Consider the following 26,592-nt stretch of genomic DNA (forward strand, 5'->3'; position numbering starts at 1 on the left):
TTTACACAGCGGTTTTGGTAATTACCCATAATTCTATGGGGCAGCTTCAACCTCTTTCAGACCCAATAACTTGAAAACTAAAGCAATTTCAAGTTGGAAAATGTTGCCTGACACGTTACCAGTCAGTCCCTCTGACTTCAAAATAGCCACCATGACCAAAATAACGTGTACGATAACGTCGTGTAGAGGAGTTTAAATACTTCTGGGTTCTGATAATATATTAGTAGAACCTGGAATTCCTTCTGTCTCAGACTGTGGTTGGTGTGCGCACCTTCCCACCAACTGGGCGTCAGCCCAATGTGGGAGATGTTAAATGGCGAATGCGTATGAGCCGAGACAGTTTGGAAGGCTGCTTCATTTTTTTTTACCTCTTACTCTTGGTGGGAGTATTTCACATTTCATGCTGTTTTATCGAGTTCAAATTTCAAACAGCTTTCAAACAATTTTTGAGCTGAATCAGTTGCTCACCAGATTACACTTTTGCAGACTCTCCCTGTCAGTGGAAGCCAGTCTATCTTTATCAAGTTTGGGATTTTCAATGATTCTGGTGAACTGAGACAGGAAGGCTGTTCCTTCGTGGGCTATGAGTATTCTGCTTTAAGATAAATATGCTATTTAAAACCCTGTTTTGGTCAGGTTGCTAGTTTTATTAGGTCAATTGGACTGCATTAAAGGTACTTTAAAAAAAAAAAAAACACTTATGTAGGTTCTGCTCTAAAAAAACAATATCAACAGAGCCACACATATGTGTCCTTGATTAGGTCGCACAACATATAAACCCAGAAATGTACCATTGCAATTTTTTGTGCTGATCCTGAATTTCAACAGAATAAACTAAACGTAGTAACCTGTAACCTGACGTGTTATATTGATTTATTTTGGGCTATCTTAAAAATATCACGGTTGATTAGTGGTATGATCCAGAAACGAGCTTTCCAGCCTCACTACGCATGCGCAACTCTGGTGCAAGATTGTGGTCGCCGGTTCGGTTCCCAACAGAGACACACCCAACAAAGTGACCAAGTAATGTACAAGCACGTTGACAACGCACTGTCTGTTCGATGTCCACGCTGTGAAGTGATAGTATCAGGGGAGAATCTCGTTTTTCACCCATTTTGTGTGCAGTCCCAACTGTACAGCTTGTACATGCAGCCACTGCATGGTCTTCTACCACCACGCTACAAACACTATGAGCAAACACGCGGATTTTAGATGGATGGAGAAACAACAATGACAGCTGGTAAGCCGTTATTGTATATACATATGCGACTGTAAAACCGAAAGGTGCATTCTTTGCAGTGTTATCGCTGCGCACAAGCTTATTTGGATCCACCAAACAAACCCCCGTTTGTTTTGCAATCGTCGCCTCCGCCGATGCGCCCCGCTTGGGGGTGTGTGGACCGACTCTCCGTCACGCTGGTGTGTGTCCCTGTGTGTGTGTGTGTGTGTGAGTGAGAGAGATACCGCGAAAGAGCGAGCGGCAGGGAGGGTGTGTTGGGAGAGAGAGAGAGCAGGCGAACAGGGAGGGAGGAAGAGAGAGAGAGCGCGCGGACTCCAGGTTGGCGCAGGCACCGGTCCGGGAGAACGGAGCGTTGTGCACAGCGGCAGCATGGCTTCGTCTCACGGGAGAAGTGACACGCGCTTTGCTGACTGGATGGCAAGTTTACCGCAGAGCATGCACACTATTCCGCTCACCAATCTGGCTATTCCCGGTAGGTGTTTCTTTTCCGTTGCCCCGGTGTAATCAGGTGAGGGAGCACCGTCCGTGTCTTTCTGTGCGCGCGCATTTCATGTTGCTTCCATAGTAAATGACAAACACAAATGTAACCTACTGTGTTGGTTTGCAAACTTGTTTATGTTTTACTTCGCACCCCGCGTGGAACCCACACAGCCTAATTAGGGTTTGGGTTTCATTGCACTTCATTTGCACAAAGGGTCAAACCTGTTGCGCAACGTGTGAGGTGCCATCTATTGTGAACAGTAACATCCGTTTGTGATGCTATCCTGCTTGTAGGAGAACATATAAGATAAATGACAATTCAATTAAGAGTCACGGTAAAGGACGGATACATCAACTAAACGTGAGCTCTGTGGTGGCCACAGAGGACATGATAGTGGGATGGGATCACAGCGCATCCCATAGAAAATGAGCTGTTGGACCTTCAGCCAATCAGTGCGCAGGTCTACTTCAACTCCATTCAAATTGGAAATGGTTGTAAAGCTGCAGCACTGGTCTGAGTGATGGAATGGCCTGTTAGCAGCCCGCTAATCCCATATCTGCTGCCTAGTGATTATCACACCTCCGCACAAAGCTCTTTCATTCTTCATTTTTCTTGCATATCTAATTCTCTGCGCTCCCAGCTCTCGTTTCCCCCCACTCCCTCGCCATCTCTTTCTCTTTTGATGTTAGTGTGTTTACTGATGGCATGTACAGCGATGGCTTTTCAGCGTCAGAAGGATTGGACCTTGAGCCCTATAGTGGCGTCACATTATCAGCCATGTCGGTTGCTCTAAAGGACGCCAAGACGCATGCAGTCCAGCATTGTAATCAAATACTCACTGAGAGACAGGAGCAGCATGACGTGTGTTACCTCATGATTGTAATTTTGCAGAATCACGTGACGTGCTGTATTACACCCCATCTCAACCATGCCAAGCCGGCAGAGGAACATGGTCTGCCCCATTTAATCATGTATCATTATTTCTTATTGGCTTGTGGCCTGCAGCTCAGCTGCGTTCTGTCTTTCACCTGGACGCAGATTCTGTTCACATCCTCCGATGATTTGCACTTTCTTGTGCACACGTGTCTTATCATTTCTGGAACAAACAAGAAACAAATGAGACAACTGTTTTTTTTTTAACAAGTAATAACAAGTAATTATAATAAATAATATTGTATTCATCGTGTACTGATAAACAATCCTCGGCAGCCGCCCACTGTTCTCTGTAACTCAGTGATGCTATTTATTTGCCAGGAAAAAAAGTGAGTTCACCAGCCGACGGCCTCAGAGATCCAGTGTTTTGGCAATTTAAAGCACTCGTGAGGGTGATGTAATGGCACGGCGCTCTGCTGTTGCCAAAAAGCTAAACAATCCGCACTATCTGCGTATTAGCTCTGCACTGCTTAGAATACACAATCATCTGTCGGCTTCGCGATTAGTGAACTGAAGATATACTGTCTATTGATGCTGTATTTGAGACAAAACAAATAACACGTTTGATTAAATTGGAAGACAATGTCGGGAGGTCAGAACAGGCAGAAGAGTGGTCTTTCTTCTTGCTGTTGCATGTTGAACAAGCTGCAGGCGAGAAACGGCCAGCTGACCGACTCCCAACAAGAGTTAAAGTAAGTAAAGAGATAAAAGCACCTCAAAGAAGAAAGAAACTGGTTTATTCTCAATAGTCTCAAAGGGGGAACCTTCCACTCAGCACAAAACGATGGACAGCAGGTGTCATCAAGATGCATATTATTCTTGTTACAGGATATGAAGTCTTACCAAATGTTATTTAATTTCTTTAAATAGATTCCACTGCAAACATATCTCATGGGACCAAAATGCAACATTGTGGTGCCCAAACAGGTGCAGAGGAAGACAAAATTCTTCAATATGTTGTGTCCTTATCTGTTCAAAGCCTGATCCGCAGTGGCAATAATTATCCTACATTTTACCAAAACGCATTGCTCTTTTATTGTCATAGAGCACCAACTGAATTCAAATTGCACGATTGTCAGAATTCAAAGATAACAATAAATCATTTGTCACCCTGAGGAGAGGTGACTCAGTGCTGTGTTGAACGCTGACTGAAGTGTGTCCAAAGAAGGAGAAGAGCGTTTTTCACAGTCATAGATAAAAATAAAACATTAAATCCAAACATTTTTTGGATTTTTCTTTTTCCTTTTTTATACCCGGGCAGCGTGGAACATACCTTTTTTACTTTTTGTTAATTCTTTATTTTGCTCCTGATACAACCCAGCAGCCTATCATGTATTATATAGAAACATTCCTGCCAGAGATCACATTATATTTACTTTCAGGCAGGATTCATCTCTCAGTGCTCGGCCCCATATGCCACTGTTGCCCCACACTGTGACAAACTGTCGAGTCCTCCAGTCTGATGACCTGCGCCTGCTCTGCTCTGCAGCTAATTAGGGAAGGGCTGAGGGGAGGAGCAGGAGGGAGATGTAGCAGATTAAAGATGGAGGTCATTGAAAGGTGAAAAGGAGGAGAAGATGCAGGCAGTAGTTATCATTTACCCCCCCTAAGCCGATCAGTGGGGGACATGATGGGCAGTTTTTCAGAGGCTATTGTTAGATCTGCTTGGTGAGTGCTGCAGACTTCCAGGCTGCAGGTTCCACGCCCAAGTACTGTGAATCTGTTTCTCTGCGGTCGTCTCACCATGAAACAAGCTTTACTGCGAGGAACACCTGTCATAGCGGTTCAGTACATCTGCGTCCAACAGGGACTAAATATAAACTCACATTCCTAGAGTTCTATGTTGTTTGTATATTAATCATCAAAGCTCCAGGTCTTTGCCACAAGCCAACGTTTTTACATGTAATGTAAGTGGCATAGTGGTGTGTTATTTCCTTTCTGCCTTTTTAAAAATCCAATCAATTTCCGTCCACCAGGGGGAAGAATAACTCCAAAAGAGGCCGATAGACATTCCGCCCTTGCACGCTTTTTCTCCTTGTAAATGACATATTTGAACCCTTTTATAGACAAATGATTTGTTTCGTTAATGCTAATATAAACCTCGTTGATCAAGGCAGCTTAAATGTATTGGTTGAAAGAAAGTGATTTTTTAAGTGGATTTTATTTAAAGCAGACAAACTACAGGATAAATTATTTGTAACAAATAATAACAGCTTAAGGCTTAACCAGAAGTAAAATATTAATAGGGTACCTTTGGCCAGGGAGAATGTGATTAGATAAGACTTCCTCCCGTGGAATAAAAACAAAATCCATTGCGGAAGAGGCATCGCAGTCCGTCTTGCTGGCTCCCTTCAGGCAGAAGGAAAAGCCGACCCAGGACCATAGTTCTAAATGTGTCCGTCAGTCCTCAACCCTGAACAAGAAGGATGAACGCTATCAGATGCCAGGATGAACACTGGTAGGGAGATGGTGGCAGGAAATCAGTCGGCTTTAAAGCCATGCCATGAAAAAAAAGTAAGTTTCCAAACTAGCAAAGCAGGAGAAAAAAGGTTTTGGGAGAAAGAAAGAGAGGGAGCGAGAAATGATTATCCTACAAGAGTCACAAAGCAACCAAATCTCAGTTAATGTACCCATGTGGTTGTGTTTGACCAGGTGCACATTCATGTGGTTGCAAAGTCTTTTTCCAACAAGTCGCTCGAGCAAATCCCTTTGTCACAATATCTAAATGGACAAAAATGATTTGGTATGGATTCTCCACAGGCTGCCTTTGCCTCACAGGAGGAGTTAATTGAGTTTTCCAGCAGGAGGACATTTATCTTGATTCTGAAAGCCAAATCATTCAGCCTCATTGGAAATGTATGGGCTTTGTGCACACTGCCAGTCAAACAGGATGGAGGAGAATAACAAGGTAGAAGACAAAGTGAGACCGGTGGAAATTGAACAGGAGCTTGAAGAACAACGGGCCATAAGGAGCAACGTTTGAATAACTATAAAACCATTAAGAAAGATCCATAGGAGGTCGGGAAGTGCGATTTAGCTCAGCTTCACCCTGTTTGTTTTACTTTCCTTTGTTATTTTTAGTGCAATTAGGAGTTTGTCCGTGCAGAGATCTTGCTCACATGGTGCCGGTGGGAGGTGAAGTGTATCGGCTGGACAAAAAGGACTTTCTTCCAGTGCACCGCTGTTACTTTCCTGTGAAAAAAACTTCATTTAACTTTAGCCATTTTGCCTGTTAATCGTGAGTGTGGTTATTTATGTTGTTGAGTGAGTTGCTGGTCACGTTATTGTCACTCTTTACCTAAACCTGGTGGTTTTGATGCCTAAGCATAACTTAAGCAAAGTTTATTTTGAAAAGCCATCATGCAAGCGGAAATTGACAGGTCCAAAACTGACCTGAGGAAACGGAGGAGGAGAGGAAGACAATTGTGTGAACGTCATATACTTGCTAAGGCATGGGCTTTGTTAGTTCCAGTAGACAATAAAAGGGAGATGACTCATGTCTGAAGCATACTGTTGTTGTAGTTGTACATAAGTGTATGATGATTGAGGAAAGGGAGCTGTCTGCATAGTTATTTTGAAAATGTATTCCTCATAATTCTAAATTGATTTGATTTACTTGGGACACGGCCCAAGTATCAAAGTGGAGCAAATCATTTTATAGCATGAATAACAATGAATCATATTCAGACCTTAAGGTAGCAGTGCCATCGTGATGGAATGCAGCTTTTATTTGCCCATTCTTATAAAAGGTTCTGCACCTTCAGCCGTTGGCTTTTAGTCACGTGTGTCAATTGTTAACACAGTCATTTGGGATTGTGAGTATTCCTCACCGTGTTTTGCCATTTTCAACTGAATTCATGAAGAAGATGGAAGGTACAGGTAGATTCCTGGGTGAGCAGTTCGAAGTGCGATTGCGGCGTTTTGTTGCACAACAAGATGTTTCCGCACTGCAGAAGCCGCTGCGTCTCTGCTGGTTGAGCGTGTGGAGATGCTGCTTGCTGCCCTGCCCCAGGATCCAGCTGTCTAACCCGCTTACAGTCACTCTCTGGGCCGACTGCGCAGCAATGGCGTGTAGCTGAAGGTCAACTCGGCGCTCTGTGTCCGTGTGTCGGTGGAGGAGGGGAAGGCGGGATGTTTGTTTGAGTGAAGGAACGTGATGACGCTGATTGCAGTTATGAGAGCAGGAGGACAATACCGGAATCACTGCCCGCCTAATCTGTATAACGTGCGCGCACACACACACACACACACACACACACACACACACACACACACACACACACACACACACACACACACACACACACACACACACTTTTCCTTCTCTCAAAAAGGAATGGAATGACACACAACCTTCAGACTCGCTCAGCTAGAGAAGACTTAAGTGTCACAGAGGAAAGCATCAATATATTGAGAGACTAGTGTCAATTTAACAGCTGCTTTTGTGATGGGATTTAGTTTTTCTTTTAACAAAGCTCCTTCAATAACGGTTCAATTAGAATCCGCTTTTGATTGAAGGGTTTAATCTAATTCCAGTGAAAGATCAAATGCTATCGGATAGTTTCTGAGATATCTCACAGTATCTCTGACGAGTTTGCGTCGCTACTTCAAAACAACGGCTGTGAATGTAAATAAGTTATTTGTTCGGAAACCTTGAGGCAATGATAAATTACATTACATTTTTTTTGCAGCAATAATCAGTTTCCAAAAATATATGCATGAATGGTTTTATATTTTACTGAGTCATAATTGGTCAGCTTGGTTGTAGCAGTTACACCTCAGTTCAGCGACCTGGTAGATCAGTTTAAATCAGATTCTGCTTGTGCAGCTCTGTGTCCTTTATTCAAAAGATGAAAAAAGCTGTCATCTATAGATGAGTTGAGTATGTAGTCTTTATTTTTCTTTTCTTGTCCCTGCAAGAAACATGGATTTATTGAAAATGCCTTAAACTATTTCTGATTAGATTTATTGGATCGTACTTCCGTTGGTCTGAAATAACCCCTAAACTTTCATTTGAAAAGTGCCACCAGGTATCGATTTACCGAGCTTCTCCTGACCAACAAGAGTATACCAATCGCTTTATGGAGGAGGAGGAAGGATCTTACTATTTACACAGACATATGACAAACAGTCGCAAGTGTGACAGACCTGTGACAGCTAGAAATGAACCTTTCCTGCAAATTGAGTTATCGAACACTAAACTACGCTGGATTTCAAAAGGATGCACAGTTAGAGGGGATCGCAGACCGGCATCCGGTTTTACCTGAACAATAGTGTCATTCACTGTCAGTGTTGTTGCCATGGCACCAGGACGTTGTCCAGCACTGACCCCACTCGTCCAGCTGTGTCCCACTGCAGAAACATGACCTGCAGCCCCGGACGACTGCCTGCGTCCTCATGTCTGTGTCTCCTCCAGGTTCCCATGATTCCTTCAGCTTCTACATCGACGAGGCGTCCCCGGTTGGGCCCGAGCAGCCGGAGACGGTGCAGAACTTTGTTTCTGTTTTTGGCACGGTGGCCAAGAAACTAATGAGGAAGTGGTTAGCTACACAGACCTTGAACTTCACCAGCCAACTGGAAGCCGGGATCCGCTTCTTCGACCTCCGCATCTCCACAAAGCCCCGCGACCCCGACAACGAGCTGTTCTTCGCCCACGGGCTCTTCAGTGCCACGGTCAGCATGGACGTTTACTGGCTTTTGATGTGATGAATATTTTTTGCCAATGCTTGCGGTTGCTATGTGATGTTTTTACTTTCACGAATCCCACGTGGTCTTTGAGAGATTCTAAGTATATCACATTTCTTCACAATTGCTTTGTCCGTTTCTCGGAATTGTATAATGAAACAAAGGATTTATCCGTGCGTTGCTTGTTGTATTTTAGGTCAGAGAAGGTCTAGAGCAGATCAGCGGTTTCCTGTCGGCTCACGCCAGAGAGGTTGTTTTCCTGGACTTCAACCACTTCTATGGCGTCCAGAACATGCACCATGAAAAATTGGTGACCATGTTAAAAGACGTGTTTGGGGACAAGCTCTGCCCGGTGGTCTTCGCTCAGGAGGTACTGTGGATGATAAATCAACTCTTGATTAAGGAGAAATATGAAATCGGGCTGTCGTCTGTGTGTGTGTGTGTTTGTGTGTTCAGTGGAATACAGAAATCGTAGCGTAAGAGAATAATGGTTATCACATCTCTTGTATTTGTTTACATCGTATGTATGAGTGTGCCCTTCATACACATGTCATAAGTCATGCTCAGATACATTTGTCTCCCTCCTGCAATCTTTAGTCTTTTTTTTTTTCACCCTCCACCACTTGGTGAACCTCCATCTCCCCATCCCGAAGTAACGGTGTGTAAGACCTGAGAGACGGAGTAGCAATCAGTGATAAATCAGTCAGGTTCTGCTGCTGAGTGAGGATATAGTGTACAAAGAAATAGGTCCAATGTTGACTCGTTCATTCCTGGAAAAGCCATGATTCATAACAAAAAGTCTCCACAGTGCTGTGGTGTTTAGAGAAGACAAATGACCTCCACAGGTATTACACCCACTCCTTTCTTCTCCTCCGTTGTCTTTGAGTCCATCGCTTCTCCCATTCAATGGTAACGTTTCTACCTTACCGTGGACATACACTTAGTCTACTGTACCACAATTTCCCAGTGGTTGTTTGACTTATTCTAAGGGAATATATACAACTGAAGGCTGATTATGACAAAATAAATATTAATATTTATTTTGCACCTGGATATTAATATTTGTTCTGTTTTTGTTGGCTAACTTAACTGATTTACTCCTCCAGCTCAAATGTTTTAACAGAGATTTAATGAAAAAATGTTTCTCATATCCACGTTGTCATAGAACCGCAGCCCCGTCCATGTAAAATGTTGCTGTTCACCTCTCAATAAAAAGGGTTGACTACATATTGATCTGCACAAAAGTGCTGTTATTTACTGGGAAGGGTATTCCTGGCAGGTACTCTTCAGTCTTCCCGTTCCTCTTGGCCAGCCTGTTGTGGCTTTAAAATGCAACTTTAGCCATGGTTTATATTCTGGATGAGCAATGCTCTATGATTAAACATAACGCACCGGCTGTCTTCAATAATAACATCGTCAATTGTGTACACGGGTATATGGAGTAGGCCCTTTAGTAGTATATCCACCTTTATTGCTATACATTTACATTATGATAACATAGAAGCCAAAAAGCCATTGAAATACCAATATACACACGTAGTTATATATGTAATGCAGTACACTATCAAAGGAGCACACCAGTGAACACTCCAAACAATATCTACGAACTGAATATCAAACTAAAGCTGCTTTTTAATCAGCTGTAGTGATGCATTAGGCAATTATTTAATGTTTGCTTCAATACAAATAACCATAAAACTTACTAGACAAACTGGCAACTGGTTTGAAGTGTTTTCTCTTTTGTATTTACTATCAACCCCCCCATTCCCTTTTTCTGGTCCTTATATCAAATCTCACCATTTCTCCCCTTATAACCTGAGCACCTGCCTCCCTGTCCAGGTGTGTCTGCAGTATCTGTGGGAGAAGGAGTACCAGGTGCTTGTCTTCTACCACCACCCCATGGCCCTGGAGGTGCCCTTCCTGTGGCCCGGGCAGATGATGCCCTCTCCCTGGGCCAACACCACCGACCCAGAGAAGCTGGTGCAGTTTCTCCAGGCATCGGTCACTGACCGCAGGTCAGCCTCTGACTTTATTTGATATAATGCACCGGGCTAGAAGGGGTATATCTCTGTGCTTTGTCATGTCACCTGCGCAAGTGATCTTACCACGATGAGTCAAGCTTCATTTCATTTTGTATGTTCATTTACTCAGAGTTCAGGACTTACTGGCGTACAATTTGATTTGCTGTAGTTAAAATTAACCAACCAAGAGTATGGGAACTACGAGTAAATGCAAGCGTTATCACACTACCAGGCCCTGTGGGACATCAATGGCTAAGCTGTAAACAAGACTGCTGACAGTAATGGGAAGCAAATTGCATCCGCACTTGGGTTTTTCTTTTTCCTGATAGAATTTTGTAGTTGCTTTACGTAGTTGAATCTAAAGAAACCAAAAATACCTTCCAAATCTCATGTGTTCGTCCTGCAGGAGGAAGGGGACCTTCTTTGTCTCCCAGGTTGTTCTGACACCAAAGGCCAGCACGGTGATGAAGGGCGTTGCTAGCGGACTGAGAGAGACGATCACTGAAAGGTGTCCAAATGTTTGTCACAAAACTGTTTTATGATCATGTACAGTTTGACACAAAAACAGTCACATGCGACCCAATGTAGCCTCTTTTTTTTAACTAAATCCAGAGGCAATTTGTTTTCGCCGGTATCCCTGGGTGGTTGACATTTACCTTTTCTTGTCTAACAGCTGACGCACGCCCGCGGCGATGCTTCTCATTCGTCTTCCATGCTCAGCTCTGGTTCAGGATTTTTTTTTTTCTTTTCAGGATTTGCCCCCGTTTAGTCTGTAAATAGTTTGTCAAAAGCTCCAAAGCACCAAAAAAACACACATTTTCCTGATAATGAATTATTCATGACCACTATCAGCAGTTCTCACCAGGCATTTGGTTACTTTAATGCAAGCATCCTTCAGAATTCCATGCATTGTTTTTTTTTCCGGCACAGACGGCCAGCATAGAACTCGACAGAACAAGAAAGCGAGCATGAGGAGGAGACAACTCTCAGAATTTTGCCAGGCGGGGAAACTTGGGGCAAGGCATCCGCAGGAGTAACACCCTCCCCCCTGCTGCCCGGCTCACAAAGATAACATGTCCAGCGAGTGTTCAGAGCGCCGTCCTCGCAGCCGGTGTCTGGCTGGCAGACATCTCATGCTGCGCCACAGAGATCTTTTATCACAGCACGTCTCTCGCTGTGTTCAACCAGCCAACCATGAATCATCCCTTTTGTGACTTTATATCCCCCTCATCCTCATGCCCCTAACGTGTCTCTCTGTGTGCGTGTCTGTGTGTGTGTGTGTGTGTGTGTGTGGGGGGGGTGTTTTTGTGCGTCCTCCCAGGGCTTTACCGGGCATGATGCAGTGGATCAGATCGCAGCGACCCGGGGAGAGCGGCATCAACATAATCACAGCTGACTTTGTGGAGCTCGGCGAGTTCATCAGCGCCGTCATCACCCTCAATTATCACATGGACGATGAAGATGAAGATGATGCCACCTGAGAGCTCACGCGGGGGGCGTCGGGGAGCGCGGTCACCACCACTAGCACCGGGGGGCTGGTCTGTGCTCTCCCACTTTTCTCTTTGGCATTTAGTTCAGGAAGGCAGCTGCTCTGCTCCTTTCACTTTATTTAGGGCTACTGGGAATTGAAAGCTCAAACCCTTAAGTGTGTTGAGGTAAAGGGAGTTGGGATCGAGAGAAACGCCACAGGTGTTTGGCTGGAGCGCGAGGCGAGTGACGTTATGGGTTTTATTTCTATTTTGGGGATTAAAATTCTTTTTCCCGAGGATGTTGATTTGCTTTACTTCCTGTGCTTTACAAATAGTTTTTTTCACACTCATCAAAAGCACCGTTTTCTGGCTCACCACCTCACCTGGGGTAGTTTGCTCACAGCATAGATCATACATCTCAGCTAAATGTATCATTACATTATTTTTGGTATTCTAGTGACTTTTATTTTCAGAAGTTGTTGTAAAATAATGTAACTTAAACCACTCTAATTCTAGGCTGGTTAAAATAGCTTGCCGTTCTTTGTCCAAACCTATACAAAGGTTTTTTTTTGTATTATTATCATAGTATGCATCTCTGGTCAAATCACTGCAGATGTTTCTAAGATAAAAAAAACAGAAGGTGTTAAAAAGTGTTAAAAAGTGTTATTAGTATTTGTTTACTCAGTACATAGATAATAAATGCACCTTCTTCAATATGTTTCTTCAGCAGTAATTTCTGAATACGCTTTGCCCCAGTAATGGTGTCCTTTAAAGTCAACTTGCAGCCTAGACATTGATTGATACCTGTGTGCATCAGTAAGTCATTACCTCACTCCAGATTTTCAGAGTGCAGCTTTATTAAAATAAATCAATGTACCAATCAAGCTGTGTACTTTATGTTTGCCGCATCTCAAAAAAAGACAACGATCATAACAACGTCGGCTAGTTTAAAATTCCAAGACAGGCATCAGCTGTCGCTACAAGGAATCTTCAAAAAATGAGGACAACTAGAAATCCAATCAATACTGCTAGTAATTTCTGATGAAGAGCCCAACGTGTCAAATGCGTTGGATTTCATGGTGGGTGCAGTACAGTGCGTCTGGGTACGAGTGTATCCACGCCTGTGTGGGCGTCTATACTTACTGCTCTAGTGCAGTATATATAGGAGTCGTCGTGAGATGTATCACAGGTTTGTGTCTTTCATAATACAACCCAGTCTCACAGCAAAACGTGTAATAGCTACGTTGTGCAACGTGGTATTCTAATACCGTTATTCATAATTACAGGGAATAATGTTGCTTAACACTAAACTCAGACATGTTTTTTTTCTGAAGTCAGAAAAGGCTCAACATCATAATATGGAGTCAGTGGGTCTTGATGCAAAAGCAGTGCTGTAACACATGGGAAAAAAAATACAATAAATGTTTAGTTTAATGTCTTGCTGTAAATCTTTGGTGTCTACCTTATCAGGTATTAATGTTTCTGAATGTTACTGAATCCCCAAATTTCTGTTGTATCATTTTTTTAAGTTATATTTCCCATGTTTCAATCGATGTCATTCTATACCCCCGCAGGATGTCATTTAAGATGGGAAACTACTTTAAAATGGCATCCAGAAAGAGGTCGTTAATGGTTTATTGCGAGGTTTTGCTTCACTTTGCATGAAAACAATCACATACGAGTCAAAACGTCCGCACGTGCTCAGTGTGGCATTTGCTGCTGAGAATGTATTCTGTAAGGACGTCGTTGTGTAGTTTGGTAACGTACAACCAAAACAGGAAACTCAACTCTTTGGATATGTGAATGTATGTGTAAGTAACTAACAAAGAAAATACAAAATGATGGAGTGACTGAGTATGTGCTTGAAACTCCTGTTTTTGTATTTTATGCTTCAATGTGGAGCTCATGTTAAAGTTGTCGGGTTTCAACAGTTCTTCTTTTCACTTCTGGTTTCATGTTAAGATGTTTTATATCGTGAAAAATTTGTACATACTGTAATTGCAAATAGTATGCTGCCGATGAATTGTAAATTATTTTAACTTTTGCAAAGTCATTGACAGTAATTTCTTAACGTATAACTGAACTGAGCTATCATACTGCTTCTTCTATTCTTATTTTCTGTGGAAGCGGAAGCATGAACAAAACAGTACTTTTTTTCTTTTGTCCATTAGTAATTGTGTATCTTCAGCATAATGTTCTCAAAAGCATCTCGGCTGGGAATGTTTTTACACTTTAGGACACATCTCCAAAGTGATCTATTTTCTAAGTGTTGCACTGCTAATATCCCACACACACCCAAAATGAAAACAAGCAGACCTTGAAGGCTTGTGAATTGTGTTGTAAGGACGTGTGTGTCTTTCCTGGTCCAAACTGTTGTCTTTGCCGTTATGTTCTGGTGTGACAAGAATCATTTGCTGTCGTAAAACTCCAAAACTTTTTGTTCAAAGGTTACTCTGTTTTAAGTGGAAACGGCAAATTAAATCAATCAAATAAAGCATCCATGCCTAATGAGTGATTATGTGGCTTGTTGAGTGGTGATTGATGCATGAATTTAAAAAAAAAGGTTTTTAAAGCCATTACAAATTAATTGGGATTTAGTTCAATCAGCAAATGGCAGTACTATACATTTAAAGTAGATTTGCAGCTTTTAAGCTAACAAGCCAGTATTTCATCCCCTATCTCTGAAGAAAAGCATCCCAAAATCATCCGGTTTCCAGGGTGACGAGGATGGAGGTGGGTGAGCAGCGGCACCCAGGGTGACCTTGCTGAGACTGTTTTGTGATTTAGCATCTGGCCTTCTGGAGCCAGGTGCTGCTCACAAAGAGGAAACCGACAACGCAGATGCAGTGGCTCACTGTATGTGTGTGTGTGTGTGTGTGTGTGTGTGTGTGTGTGCGTGCGTGCTCATCTCCCTCGATGGGTTGAAGGTCATCACTTTAAATGACAAACATCTGCTATTCTGGCTTTCTGTCATGTGACTCATAAACAATGCATGTAGCAAACACTTAACAGAATAAGTCCACAGGGTTTTCGCACTTTTTGTCCTAATGGACAGTAGGCCATTGTAATAGCTGTACCGCAAAAAGTGCAAGAAAAGGCACCATTATGTCCTTGGAGTTAATGTAAATAGTTTGAACAAAATGCTTATCTGTGAGTGCATGTGTTTGGGTCTTTCTCTCTTTGTCTGTCAATCTCACACACACACACACACACACACAGGCAAATGCGTAGGTGAGGAGGAAGTAAAGCTGTGGGAGGTAGAGATGGATAATGGCATTCAGACTGTCTGAAGCGGGGCAATAAAGAGATGTTTCAGAAAAGTGTGAAGAGGAGGAGGAGGAGGAGTAATTTCACGAGCAACTTGTGTGTCTAGTTGTATGGCGTACACACCACGCAGGCTGCCAATTAAAATTCCATTATAAGCTACACAAAAATCCACAATAGAGACAAAAATGCTTGGACACACCGTTAGTTATTAAAAGTCAACATAAGACAGAGCTGGCGATTGTAATCATGTATTTACTCAGTCCAACATGTCCAAAGGGAGGCTGCACGGGGACGGAGAGAAAAAGTAGGCCCTGAAAGGGCCATTGAACAGAACTGACCACGAGTTCATCAAAGATCATTACTTTCATCAACATTCATAATCTGTACTCAAAGAATTAGGCCCAGCCTGGCTTTATTTGTCCTGGCTCTGTCCTCTCAGAGCTTATATTTTCAACCCCTTTGGCTTAATCCTTTTCGAACGTCAATTATCCATTTTAATGTCATCATATTTTATTATGCTTCTAATGTGATCATTTTGGGGGGGGTTGGGTACATTATGTGTCAACCAGGTTCACATGTTCATAATATTGTTTTCGATTGAAAAACATGCTTTCGAAAACGCAAGCTTTTGATGAAACAAGGAAAATGCAACCGATCTTAAAGCTTTGTTAGAAAAGGTTCATTCATCTCAAAAATGAAACCAGGGATGAAGCAGTTACAAATAGTTTGCATTTAAACCAATAGGCTATCGGGACACAAATATCTCCGTAATGAAGAAATATTGAAATATTGGTGCGTTTTATTGTTGAAGGGAATACATAACCCCCGTATTCATTGACTGAGTGTGTCTCTGTCAGAACCGCCCTGGGCAGATGACGGTCAGAGATGCTCTCTGAACATCACGAGGCTCACAGATGCAGGGCGCGGTCCGGTGGCTTATTGTCTGGCCCAACTGTTCAGGCCTGAAGTGCAGGGCCTTGGGTCACTGCTGTACAGTAGCGAGTCATTTAGTATCGAGAGGTCGTTTCAGAAAAAACGGAAATCCGTTTTTTTGCAATGATCCAAGCTCATTATGCATTATGCATTATAAGGTATCCCTTATACAATATCTAAATGTTTTCTCAAAATGTTTATGTGTTGATCAAAATTTTACAATAATGTACTTGTATGACAGGCGTAAAATTCTTAGTGAAGAATGTCTGTTTACAGTGTATTAAACAACACTGCCTTACAATGATGCCATGTGGATGTCATTAAAGAGACCGATAGGGAGTACTGCCAGTGAAGTGTTTGTGGCTTCGTCTCCAATCATGAATCCTAAAATGCAATCCTGGTTTTTAACAAACATAAGGCCTTCTACCACATGCTACCAATCCTTGCTTTGGGGACATTTGGGGTCTGTCTTGGTAAGGCATTGCTAGGCTCTACACTGGTAACAAATGATACAACTTATATCGAAAGAAATTTTGCTTTTCCATTCGCTTTTAAATACTTTTTGAAAAACACTATGCAGTTTCTGCATTGCTCTAAAGTTTCTATACCTGGAAAATGGCTCTTGAATAAGATACCTGCCTTGAGAAAGCTTCTTTTGTTGTGAATGTAGGGCAGAGATTTTTGGCACATTGTTTGAGCTTTTCTCTCTGTTTAGTACCTCTGCTGTGAAGTGCCAGAAAATCGATTCGCTTTTCCAAAAGGAAATTACCACTGTAGTAAAACCAAGCTTCTTTGTCTTTTGCAACTCATTTGACATCCTAAATTCATGGGCAGGGTAGCACGTAAAGTCAGTGGTATTCCCTTTGAGCTGCCAGCTTGTGATGTATATGCACATTATGGCCTCCTGTCTGGCTATGACAGCAGATATATACCCAATGCTGATTTCATGTCAAAAATGGCACAAAACACTTCCTCATTAAATAGCAGAACCTAAAAAATATGTCAGCCAGAGATGTTTTTCTGCAGATATACATCTCGTTGTCAGACGTATTCATACACACTCTCTTGTTCTTTGTCTCTTAACATGCGTACGAATCATTAAGATCACAATTTTCATCTAATTGTCCTAATAGATCCTTCATTATATGCCATTTTACTCCGTGAATCCATGACTTTGCTCAGCCTTTAATCACTTTTCAGCCATGAGGAGGACGCAGTTCTCAAATCTCTATTGCTCTCTGGTGTTTCCTAGACTGTACTACATCTCAATACTCACAGGCATCTGCTGCCGTGTTAGTTTGTGTTCATACGTGCGTTCAGAAAATCTCCCTCTAAACAAGCAAGAAATGGCAATGTGCACTGATTGAAAAAAAAGACATCCGCTAAATATCCCTGTAGATGTTCACAGTTTATCACAAGCTCAAAAAAACCATCCCTACACTGCTGACTGATTTTTAGTGGCACACTAAACTCATCTACTTTAAACTGTCTCCTTGAATGCTACACTCTTTGCTATAAGAATTGTGCTGACTGTTTCCCTATTGCGCATATACAAAGTGGAATTTAAAACAGGTCAAGGATGCAATGCACAAGGTGCCACGCGAGTCACTGGCAGATGCTGTTGCACCTTTTTGGCTGGCGGTGCCAGATAGAGATACGGGTAACTCGTGTCGCACCTACTTAGGAAATCTACATCATAGTGTCTGGATAGAAAGAAACCAACACTGCAGGGAAATATTGTGGACTTTGTGAATATGAGACTCAACAAGGCAGATTATGCACCACATTATTCAAAATCCCCTGAATGTGACAAACGTAACTCTGCAATAGGATAATTATTTTTTGAATACATCATAAAATATTATGAAATAAAAAGTTGACGTTGACAAGAATATCAATGTTTTGTGTGTTCAACACCACCAGAAAGGAAAAAAAATCCTAGTAAAAAAAAAGTAATCGTATAATCATCTCAAAGGTTATAAAAGGTTGTATCCTGATGTATCAAAAAAGGTAATACAAAAGTCATAATGTAATATTTCATGAAGTTATTAGAAGTCATATTGTTTGCCACAAAAAAGTCAAGGTCAGAGTACACAGAACACACTTGCATACGTGGGAGTCCGGTCTGTCCTTTTTCTTTAACTCTTCAGCTTTGTTGTACTTGTTCCGAGCTGCATTGTCTGTTTCTGTCTACATCGGCTTAAAAGTTGAACATGACCTTTGAAAAAGCAATAACTTTTGAGCTATCATGTGTAATGTACCATGATAAGTCCCAGATGTGCTGATTGGGTTGAGATTAAGGGGCACTGGCCCCAACGTGGCATTTCCTTCACCTTCACCGTGGCTGGGTTCATTGCACAGCAGACAGTTTGATCTGCCGTTACTGGAAATTATCTTTGCTGGTGCCCGTTTCTCTGCAGCCAATTGAATCAGAATCGCTTTCTTCATACACTCACACAGAAACTTCAAAGCCATCCTGTCTTTGAGATTGTTTCTACAATCATTGAGAAACAGCTGGTGTGTTCTATGGCCATAAGTCGGCTTTGTATTTTGCAAGGGTATTGTTGCTGCTAAGCACCGCGCAAGAAGATTATTATTGGTTTTAAGAAACCTTTTTTTTCTGCTTCTGCTGTAGCAGAGGGATGTGGGGAATGTTGAATGACGTTTATTGTGACAGCCTAATACACGTTTCTCTACTATGAATGTGATGTGACGGCAAAACGCGTGTCTCAGAGAGTCGTGTAAACTGAGATGTGGACGATTAAATGCAAAAGCCTATCTCAGTTCTGAGAAAAGCGCTTATACACATAAAATATGAGAGGTACTTGTGGAGCCGTAACGAATCGAGCTTTGCTTCCAGCATTATGCTAGGTGAGCATTAGACCTCACCTAGCTTCATGCTTCATCAGATTTGTGTTAGATTTCAAGGATGTTCGTGTGCGACAATGTTGATTCTGGAAACAAAACTTTGGGCAAAAGATTCATAATTTGAAGATTCGAATTTTGTGAAGCAATATCATTTTGCATCGCTGGACTATTTTCAATTGGCAATAAACCACCCCTGACCATCGTCGGGGGGGAATGATTTTTCGCTTCAATATTAGTCAGACGACAAGGAGTGTGCTCTCTCTTTCTCTTTTTAGCGAGATCGATTGTGTTTTGGGGTTAACAGATAGTCAAGATGTCTGTGCGCCAATGTCCAGTTAACCTTGTGGTGCCTGATGTTTGTGTTCAAGTATGATGAACTGAAATGAAACAATTTTTGTTCCTTACTTAAGTTTGTGCGCTCAATAACAATTGTCTGAAGAGGAACAGCAGATAGAGATTCTTTGGTTTGGTTTTGAGTTTTGGAGTTTCGCAACAGGCTTTTTGGCAGGCGTATCCACAAAAATATGTTCTTCCCTCTGGTCTAAAGCAAATATTCCCTGCCACCCCCCTCCCATAACCCTAACCCCTACCCCCCTCCCCCCCCACTCCCCCCCCACACACACACACATGAAATGATAAGACCCAGGGGATTACAAGGAATGTTCCTACGAGAGTTTGCCTCCTTAACCAGAACAAAACTGAGCTGCTCCAGACCGTCTTGAAGACTCTGCTTCTGTTCGCTGCTCTTCCCTCAGCATGAAGGCAAGTAGATTTTACACTCAGTTACTTTGTGTCCTCAAGTTTGCTGCTGAAACCTTTCATCTCCCTCGTCCTCTTCCCCCATTCCTCCTCCTCGTCTTTAGAGCATTGCACAACTCTGTTCAGCAGCGCTGCCATGGCTGCTCTTCCTTCTCGCTCGCCCAGGGTAAATATGTTAACGCTCGACTGTTTCAACTTCATCAACAATACAAATGACACAAATTACCAACAACACATTCAATTTCCTTTCCAAGGTTTTGTTACCAAAGAGTTCATTGCCAGTGGGGGCCTTACGGTGAATGGTCAGAATGTGACGGCTGCACCAGATTAATGGTGAGGACGATTACTTCTAGAGTTGAATAGTGTAATTCTCTGTAATTAAGGTAATTAAGGTAATTATTAGACAGCACAACTTAAAGTCGTTAAACATGCTATAGAACACAATTTGCATGCTTGTTGGTAAACGTCTTTGGTGGTATGTCGCAGACCAGGAGCCGGGCGATGGCTGTCTACGCTCAGTTTGGAGGGAACCCCTGCGGCGGGGGGCGGACCGAGACCAGGCCCTGTGAAATCACACAAGGCTGCCCTCTAGACGACGGGTGTGGAGACAGGTTTCGCTGTCGGTCAGGTTAGAAGATGAACCCGGTTCGCTTCCGTATTCATGCAGAAGTGAATAGCAACCTCGGAGGCGTTTTGTTCTGTTTTCCCACCCGCAGGGAAGTGCATCAGCAAGTCTCTGGTGTGCAACGGAGATCAGGACTGCGAGGAGGACGGACACGACGAACGTGACTGTGATATGGACAAACACGTTGTGTGTCAAAAGTCGGTTCCCCCGCCCAACATCGAACAGCTCGGACGCGGGTAAGTGACGTATTGTTGCACCAACATAGAAGCAGGTGCCATATGCTCAACATCGGGGTGTTTTCTTCAGGTTTGATGTGGTGTCAGGGCAGCGGAGGGGCCCTGTCATCAACACAAAGAGCTTCGGCGGACAGTGCCGCGTCATCTACAGCGGCGTCCACGGTGCTCTCTACCGACTGCCGCTGAGCACTACCCAGTTCAGCTTCATGGTTGGTCACATCTAGAATTGCAATGTTTATTCACAGTCCTCTTGGAGTTGTCCCGCTGTGGAGGAACCCTGTAGAGGGTTGGTTGTTTGTTTTTTCTACTTACGGCTTCTTCACCTTTTCATCGGTGCATTTCATGCATTTTCTGATCCGGTTCATTTTGGGCGACTGAGCTTCTTGGCTAAAGATGAGGAAAGAATGTGGTGATGATTGAGAGATACAAAGACATGACTTGTAACTGGTGTAAAAGACAAGAGGTAAGTTGACCCAACCCTCAATGACCGCAGTTACACTTGGTATTAACATACCATAATATTATCTGAAGTAACTTTGCATTACACTTTGTGTTAATGAGCTTTGACTTTACCTCCATTCTTCAATCCCGATAGTAATCAATTATCTGGGGTTGGTTGACAAAAATGGTGCATTCAAATCAAGCAAGGCAATGCCCCGAATGGGCTTCAAAATGTTCTAAATCAGCATTCTTGATTAGTTAAATTGAGTTGAACATATTGAAAAAACAGATTCAGTTTGGGCCTTTGCTCAGACTACTTTGGAAGGATGATCATTTCAGTGCATGTTCATTTAATTTCCCTGAGATTGGTTGAATTGAATTCTTAGATTAACATGCTTAAACCTGTGCTGTCCTCAGGTTAAAGCTCAGAGTGACTTCTCGGATGAGATGTACACCAGTAAATGGCAATATGCGAAGGACATTGTCAACAGAGCGACAGTGACCGGGACCACGACAGGATATGACAACTATGATTTTCACGAGACACAATTACAGACCCAGGTGTGTGTTGACATTTGGTCCCCGTAGATCCCAGTGGTCATTTATGGGATTGAAAATGGAAAATCAAATTTGAAAAAGTGAAAAAACCCACATGCTCAGTTATGTTATTCCTTCCAGACCCACAAGCTATTGGTTCTGAAGAGTGACATAGAGGTAGCTCAGTTCCAGAGCAACTCTCCTCAGTACCTCCCGTTGTCTGAGGAGTTCTGGAAGGCACTGGTTAAACTCCCATCGGTCTACGACTACGCCGCCTATAGGAAGGTTCTGCAGATGTTTGGAACACACTACCTGTCGGAAGGAAGCCTTGGAGGCTCCTTGGAGATCATCGCCAAGATTGATGAGGAAACTCAAAGACAGATGGGTGAGGATCTATATGTCATCGGCAGCTTCGTGGAATGCCTGAATTAAAGAAGCTTCAGCCTTCTGAAAGATTTAGCATGTTGTATTATTAAGCAACTTGCATTTCCACCGGGGGACGCGTAGGTGTAAAGTATCTCTAACCTCAGATAGTGTTGGTTGATAATCACCTGTATTATAATTGTGTACATTTGCATTGTTTTAATTTGTAAATAACATTGAATTTATAAATAATAAATATAAGTTTTTAAATGTTATGGGCTAAATGAAGCCATGAAAACTGTGGTTGCATGAAAATGTATTAATATTAGAATTAATGGCTGTTCTTTTCACATCCAATTGATGAAATTGAGTAGCACTGCTTCAATCCTGCTGTTAACACTGTCTTTTGTTTGTCTTTTTCCTTCGATGGCAAAAAGTCAACACACTACATGACTATAACGAATGTGAAAGGACTAAACGTTGGATTCTTATATTCCCCATTTATCATGTGAAATGCAAGAGTGGTAAACATGGGACGGGAACACACTCAGGTCAAATGTTACTGTGAATACAACCAACATACTAACCAATGACATCCATGCCATTTCTAAATCATCCTATTTCTTGGCAAACATTTTCAAAATAGATACTTCCACCAGCAATTCTGTGAATAAAGTGAACGTGCTTGGAGGAGGCATCCAACATATCGCAGCACTGAAGGGCATGCAGCTCTCTAATCCCGAAAGGAACTGGGAAATGTTCTCAAACTGGGCTGAGTCTGTTCGAACATTTCCTGACGTCACAAAACAAACGGTGAGGGAGACTGAAATTAGCACTTTGAACTATAAAACCATGTTGGATTCAGATACCTGGATCTTTGTTGAATAATAACACTGCAACGCTGCATCTTTTTGCAGCTGCGGCCGGTGTCAGAGCTGGTGAAAGAGGTTCAGTGTGCTGGGGTGAAGAGACTCTACCTTCGCAAGGCCATAGAGCAGTACCTCACAGAGAGCGACACCTGCCACTGCCGGCCCTGCAGCAACAATGGCCTGGTTGTCATGGCTGGAGATGAATGCAAATGCATCTGTAAGCCTGGCACATCAGGACTGGCCTGTGAGCACGGAATCCAAGTTCAGGGTCAGCAGGGTAGGTTTCACATTTTTTTCGACAGGTTCTTTACAGCTGCTGTCCCTCTGGTCTCAAGGTGGTTTGATATGTTTAAAGGACTTATTTGAGAGTTTGGTAAAAAAAAAAAAAGCTGATTCAATTATTTTCAGGTTAGATGAGCTAAGAATAAATCGATGAATCATTCTATATTGGGTAAAATCACACCGACTGCAATGTAGTCCTTGTTCTTCCTTTCTGTTTCTTCCCATCAAGGAGTGATCGACGGCAGTTGGACCTGCTGGTCCGCCTGGTCATCGTGCTCTGGGGGTCGAAGGTCAAGGAGACGTACTTGCTCTAATCCCAGTCCTCGGAACGGGGGCCAAAACTGTATCGGAGAACCCACTGAGGCGTCTGACTGTGAAGACCAAAACCTGCAGTACCTAAAGTCAGAGTCATTCTAAGTTTAACACTATGATGGAAATTTCGCAACATCCGACATCAACTCTATACAACATCTTGAGTTTTTATTATTTGTCTACAGAACCATGGAGCCTCAGTGCTTCGACCAAACTCTCCCAGCAAGTCAGATGTGTGGAGACCCACCTGTTCTAATCAACGGCTACATCCGGGTGAAGATTAAACCAAACATGAACTTTCCACACATTGCATAGCAAACTATTGCAAATATCAAATATTGTCATCATCACACTAGTTGATTTTACAGTTTGGGGTCAGTGAGACCAAGTAGGGCTCAGTTTGGCGCTACTCTGGGAAATGAAGTAGCCTATTAAAGCACATTTGAGACACAACATAAAAACAACAATAGTAGTGTGGGAAGTGTTTTTGTGTATGTCAAACTACATCATTTGTGTGCCTCCAAAAAGTGAAATGAGCCTTGCTCAATGAACTAGAAAAATGAAACTCAATACTCTTCTTGTGTCCATTTGCTGCGCAGGTACCTCTGGACATTTACATTGTGGGTAGTAGGGTTGAGTACACCTGCACAGACAGATTTTATCTCGTTGGTACCAGCATCCTGGAATGCACTGCTAATCAAACCTGGTCTTCCAGCCCTGGACTTTGCACAGGTGAGTAACTATAACAAAGCTACGCATATTGTACTCCTAGTTTTAGAAAAAAAATGAGTGACAGTGTTCGAGCCGACGCTCCATTCATTCCTGTTTAAGTCTGGTTACAGGATTTAATTAAAAATACCCAGATTTTACAATAATCATTCACTAGGTCCATAGAACAAACTCAATAGCTCTTTTTCTTCTTTCAATGGAAATTCATCAGAAAAAATATTTTCGGGCCTTGTAAATTGTAACAGACCGTTTTTAAGCCGAATATAAAATTAACTTCAAAGCCTGGTGCTCTTGTTGGGGAGTTCAAGGGCCCTCCAGTGAGATCACACTCCTTTGTTCTCGTCCCGGCCAGAAACGATGAATCAAAAGAGGCAACTGGCTTGAATTTAAAAATCAAAAAGTAATTTAATAACTAAACAAAATGATAAGCAATACAAATGCAAAGTCAACTACAATGCGAATAGTGAAATATTTCACGAAATAGAGAATTCTCGGACCAAGTCTATTGCGACTGTGACTGAATATGTGTGGTCCCAGCAGCGCAAACCATTCTAAGAGCGGCAGGGACAACTTACTTCTTAAACACCTATCGGCATTATAAAGGGCTCCAGCCAACCCGCGTGGTATGTAGCAAAATGTGACAGAGCCATGGGTTGACTGGGTCAAACAGACAAGAGGTAGACACCATGCATACCAAATCACGCTAGTCATCATACCCTCAGAGTTCAGTAGAGGGTAGACGCTGTGTGGCATAGGGCCAAAGTTTAACATTTATTCTTCTTTTTTCGCTTTTCTTAAAAGTCTCCAGGTGCTCCGTTCTGTCCCTCTCTGAAGACGTCATAGCCTCTCCTTCACAGCAGAACTATGGCATAGGGCAGACAGTCACCTTGTCCTGCCCAGAAGGTAGACAGCTACTGGGGGAACCGACGATTATATGTGACTCCAGTCTGCATTTTTCCCCAGACCCTTCAGACATCAAATGCAGCCCAGGTACATTTCACTTCAAGGTTTATATGCCATTAAGTCATCCAAAAAAATCTGTGTATAAACAGTTGGTGAGTGTGGTATATCGTACTCTACTTTATTCATTTTTTTAATGTTTGATACACTCTATTTATCTTGTTGCATGCATGGATGTCAGCCACGTAGATAATAGTAATGGTATTAATTATTATGTATTCCACAGTCACTACACCCAAAGTAGACACCTCTCTAACAGCTGAGCTGCAATGTGAACCGTGGGAGAAGTTTCACAAAGGAAAATGCGTTTGCAAAATGCCTTTTGAGTGCAGGTAGTTACATCGCTGTCATTGTGATATTTTGCAAGTTGAATGGATTCTATTAATTATTTTTGCTGCTGTGGTTATTGTGTTTAATGAAGATTTTTGTCACCAGCTCATCTGTGGAGGTGTGCGCCACCAGTCCAGTGAGTAGAAAGTCAGTCCTTCTGAATGTCTGCAAAATGCATGCCCTGCAGTGCATGGGGAGCATCCATACCATAGCAGAGGACAGCGCATGCACGTGGCTCAAGCTCAGCACAACAGGCTGCACAAACTGCCACATGTGGGAGACCTGTGACGGTAGGGACATTTAACAGTTACAAACAATCAGTTAGATCAAGTATTTGCAGTTTTTCGTAATTGATTTGTCTTCTCGTCATTCTTCCAGATCAAACAAACACGTGTCGCTGCAAGGACTCAGCAGATTGCTTGAACCCAGGCATTAATGTGTGTGTAAAAGTCGGGGAGACTGTAACCCCAGTGACTCAGAACATGAGCGAGTGTGAAACAGGACTACGCCGATGTAAGGGAGAAAAGGTGTCAGTCGTCAGTATCCAGCCTTGTACTGCTGAAGATGCGGGATTGACCGTATGACTTCCCTTACATATTCATTCTCCATAACACTCTCCTCGTAGGGCGGCGCGGTGGTGTGGGGGTTAGACTGTCGTTTCCATGTCCCATAGTCCAAAGGCATGAAGTAGAGGTAGAATGGTCTCTCTGAAACTCCCTGTGAATGCCATATTGAATGCTTGTCTCTCTCCATATCAGCCCCAGGATACGCTATATAGATCATGATATTTCTTCAGTGAATTTGTATTTCATTGTATGTAACTGCACCTAATTGATGGTTATGTATAAAACCATTGTGTAAAAGTGTATCACAGCAAGGAATAAATGGAAAAATGGTAAATGGACCTGCTGAAAATGTATTCCAGCTAGACAGCCGTCTCACGGAGGGAGTGAGTGTGTATCTGACACCTGCTCTTGATGTCATGAAAACGTGATAATGTGGTGTGTCACAACTATTTAAAAATGGTGATCTCATCTATCGTTGTCCCAGTCTTACCTTCCGAGATTGAAATATTATCTCTACAAACAGGTTTAATAGTAAAAATAAATAAATAAATAGATTTTTGGGGTGTTAATCCCAAAATACAAAATGACCATCCTTTAACCATTACCGTATGTGAAATTAACTCACTCAATGTTTGTTCATAGTTTGTCTCCATCCAGTGGAGAGATTAGTGGATTACAGGAAAGAC

General features: G+C 42.5%; 2 protein-coding genes across 3 annotated transcripts; both read left to right on the forward strand.

The window, feature by feature from the left end:
- Nucleotides 1–1,100: 1,100 nt before the first annotated feature.
- Nucleotides 1,101–14,344, forward strand: plcxd3 (phosphatidylinositol-specific phospholipase C, X domain containing 3). 2 transcript variants are annotated; one of them, XM_040194782.2, is made up of 6 exons: nt 1,101–1,240; nt 8,071–8,327; nt 8,536–8,709; nt 10,179–10,354; nt 10,767–10,868; nt 11,682–14,344. In XM_040194782.2, exons 1-6 carry the CDS (start codon nt 1,213–1,215, stop codon nt 11,839–11,841), a joined length of 897 nt encoding a protein of 298 aa, XP_040050716.1. In that variant the 5' UTR covers nt 1,101–1,212; the 3' UTR covers nt 11,842–14,344. The 2 variants fall into 2 exon arrangements, with proteins under 2 accessions (XP_040050716.1, XP_040050717.1); XM_040194783.2 differs by lacking the exon at nt 1,101–1,240 and adding an exon at nt 1,428–1,712.
- A 5,164-nt stretch (nt 14,345–19,508) lies between these two features.
- On the forward strand, nt 19,509–26,240 carry c7a (complement component 7a). Its single transcript, XM_040195222.2, has 18 exons — nt 19,509–19,659; nt 19,761–19,822; nt 19,911–19,989; nt 20,143–20,284; nt 20,373–20,517; nt 20,588–20,726; nt 21,376–21,519; nt 21,637–21,880; nt 22,296–22,409; nt 22,505–22,671; nt 22,776–23,004; nt 23,239–23,410; nt 23,507–23,594; nt 23,921–24,053; nt 24,852–25,040; nt 25,237–25,342; nt 25,446–25,630; nt 25,719–26,240. The coding sequence occupies exons 1-18, from the start codon at nt 19,654–19,656 to the stop codon at nt 25,922–25,924; spliced, it is 2,550 nt and encodes an 849-aa protein (XP_040051156.2). The 5' UTR covers nt 19,509–19,653; the 3' UTR covers nt 25,925–26,240.
- The last annotated feature ends 352 nt before the right edge of the window (nt 26,241–26,592 follow it).

This window comes from Gasterosteus aculeatus, chromosome 13 (genome assembly GCF_964276395.1).
Source record: "Gasterosteus aculeatus chromosome 13, fGasAcu3.hap1.1, whole genome shotgun sequence".
NCBI classification, from domain to species: Eukaryota; Metazoa; Chordata; class Actinopteri; order Perciformes; family Gasterosteidae; genus Gasterosteus; species Gasterosteus aculeatus.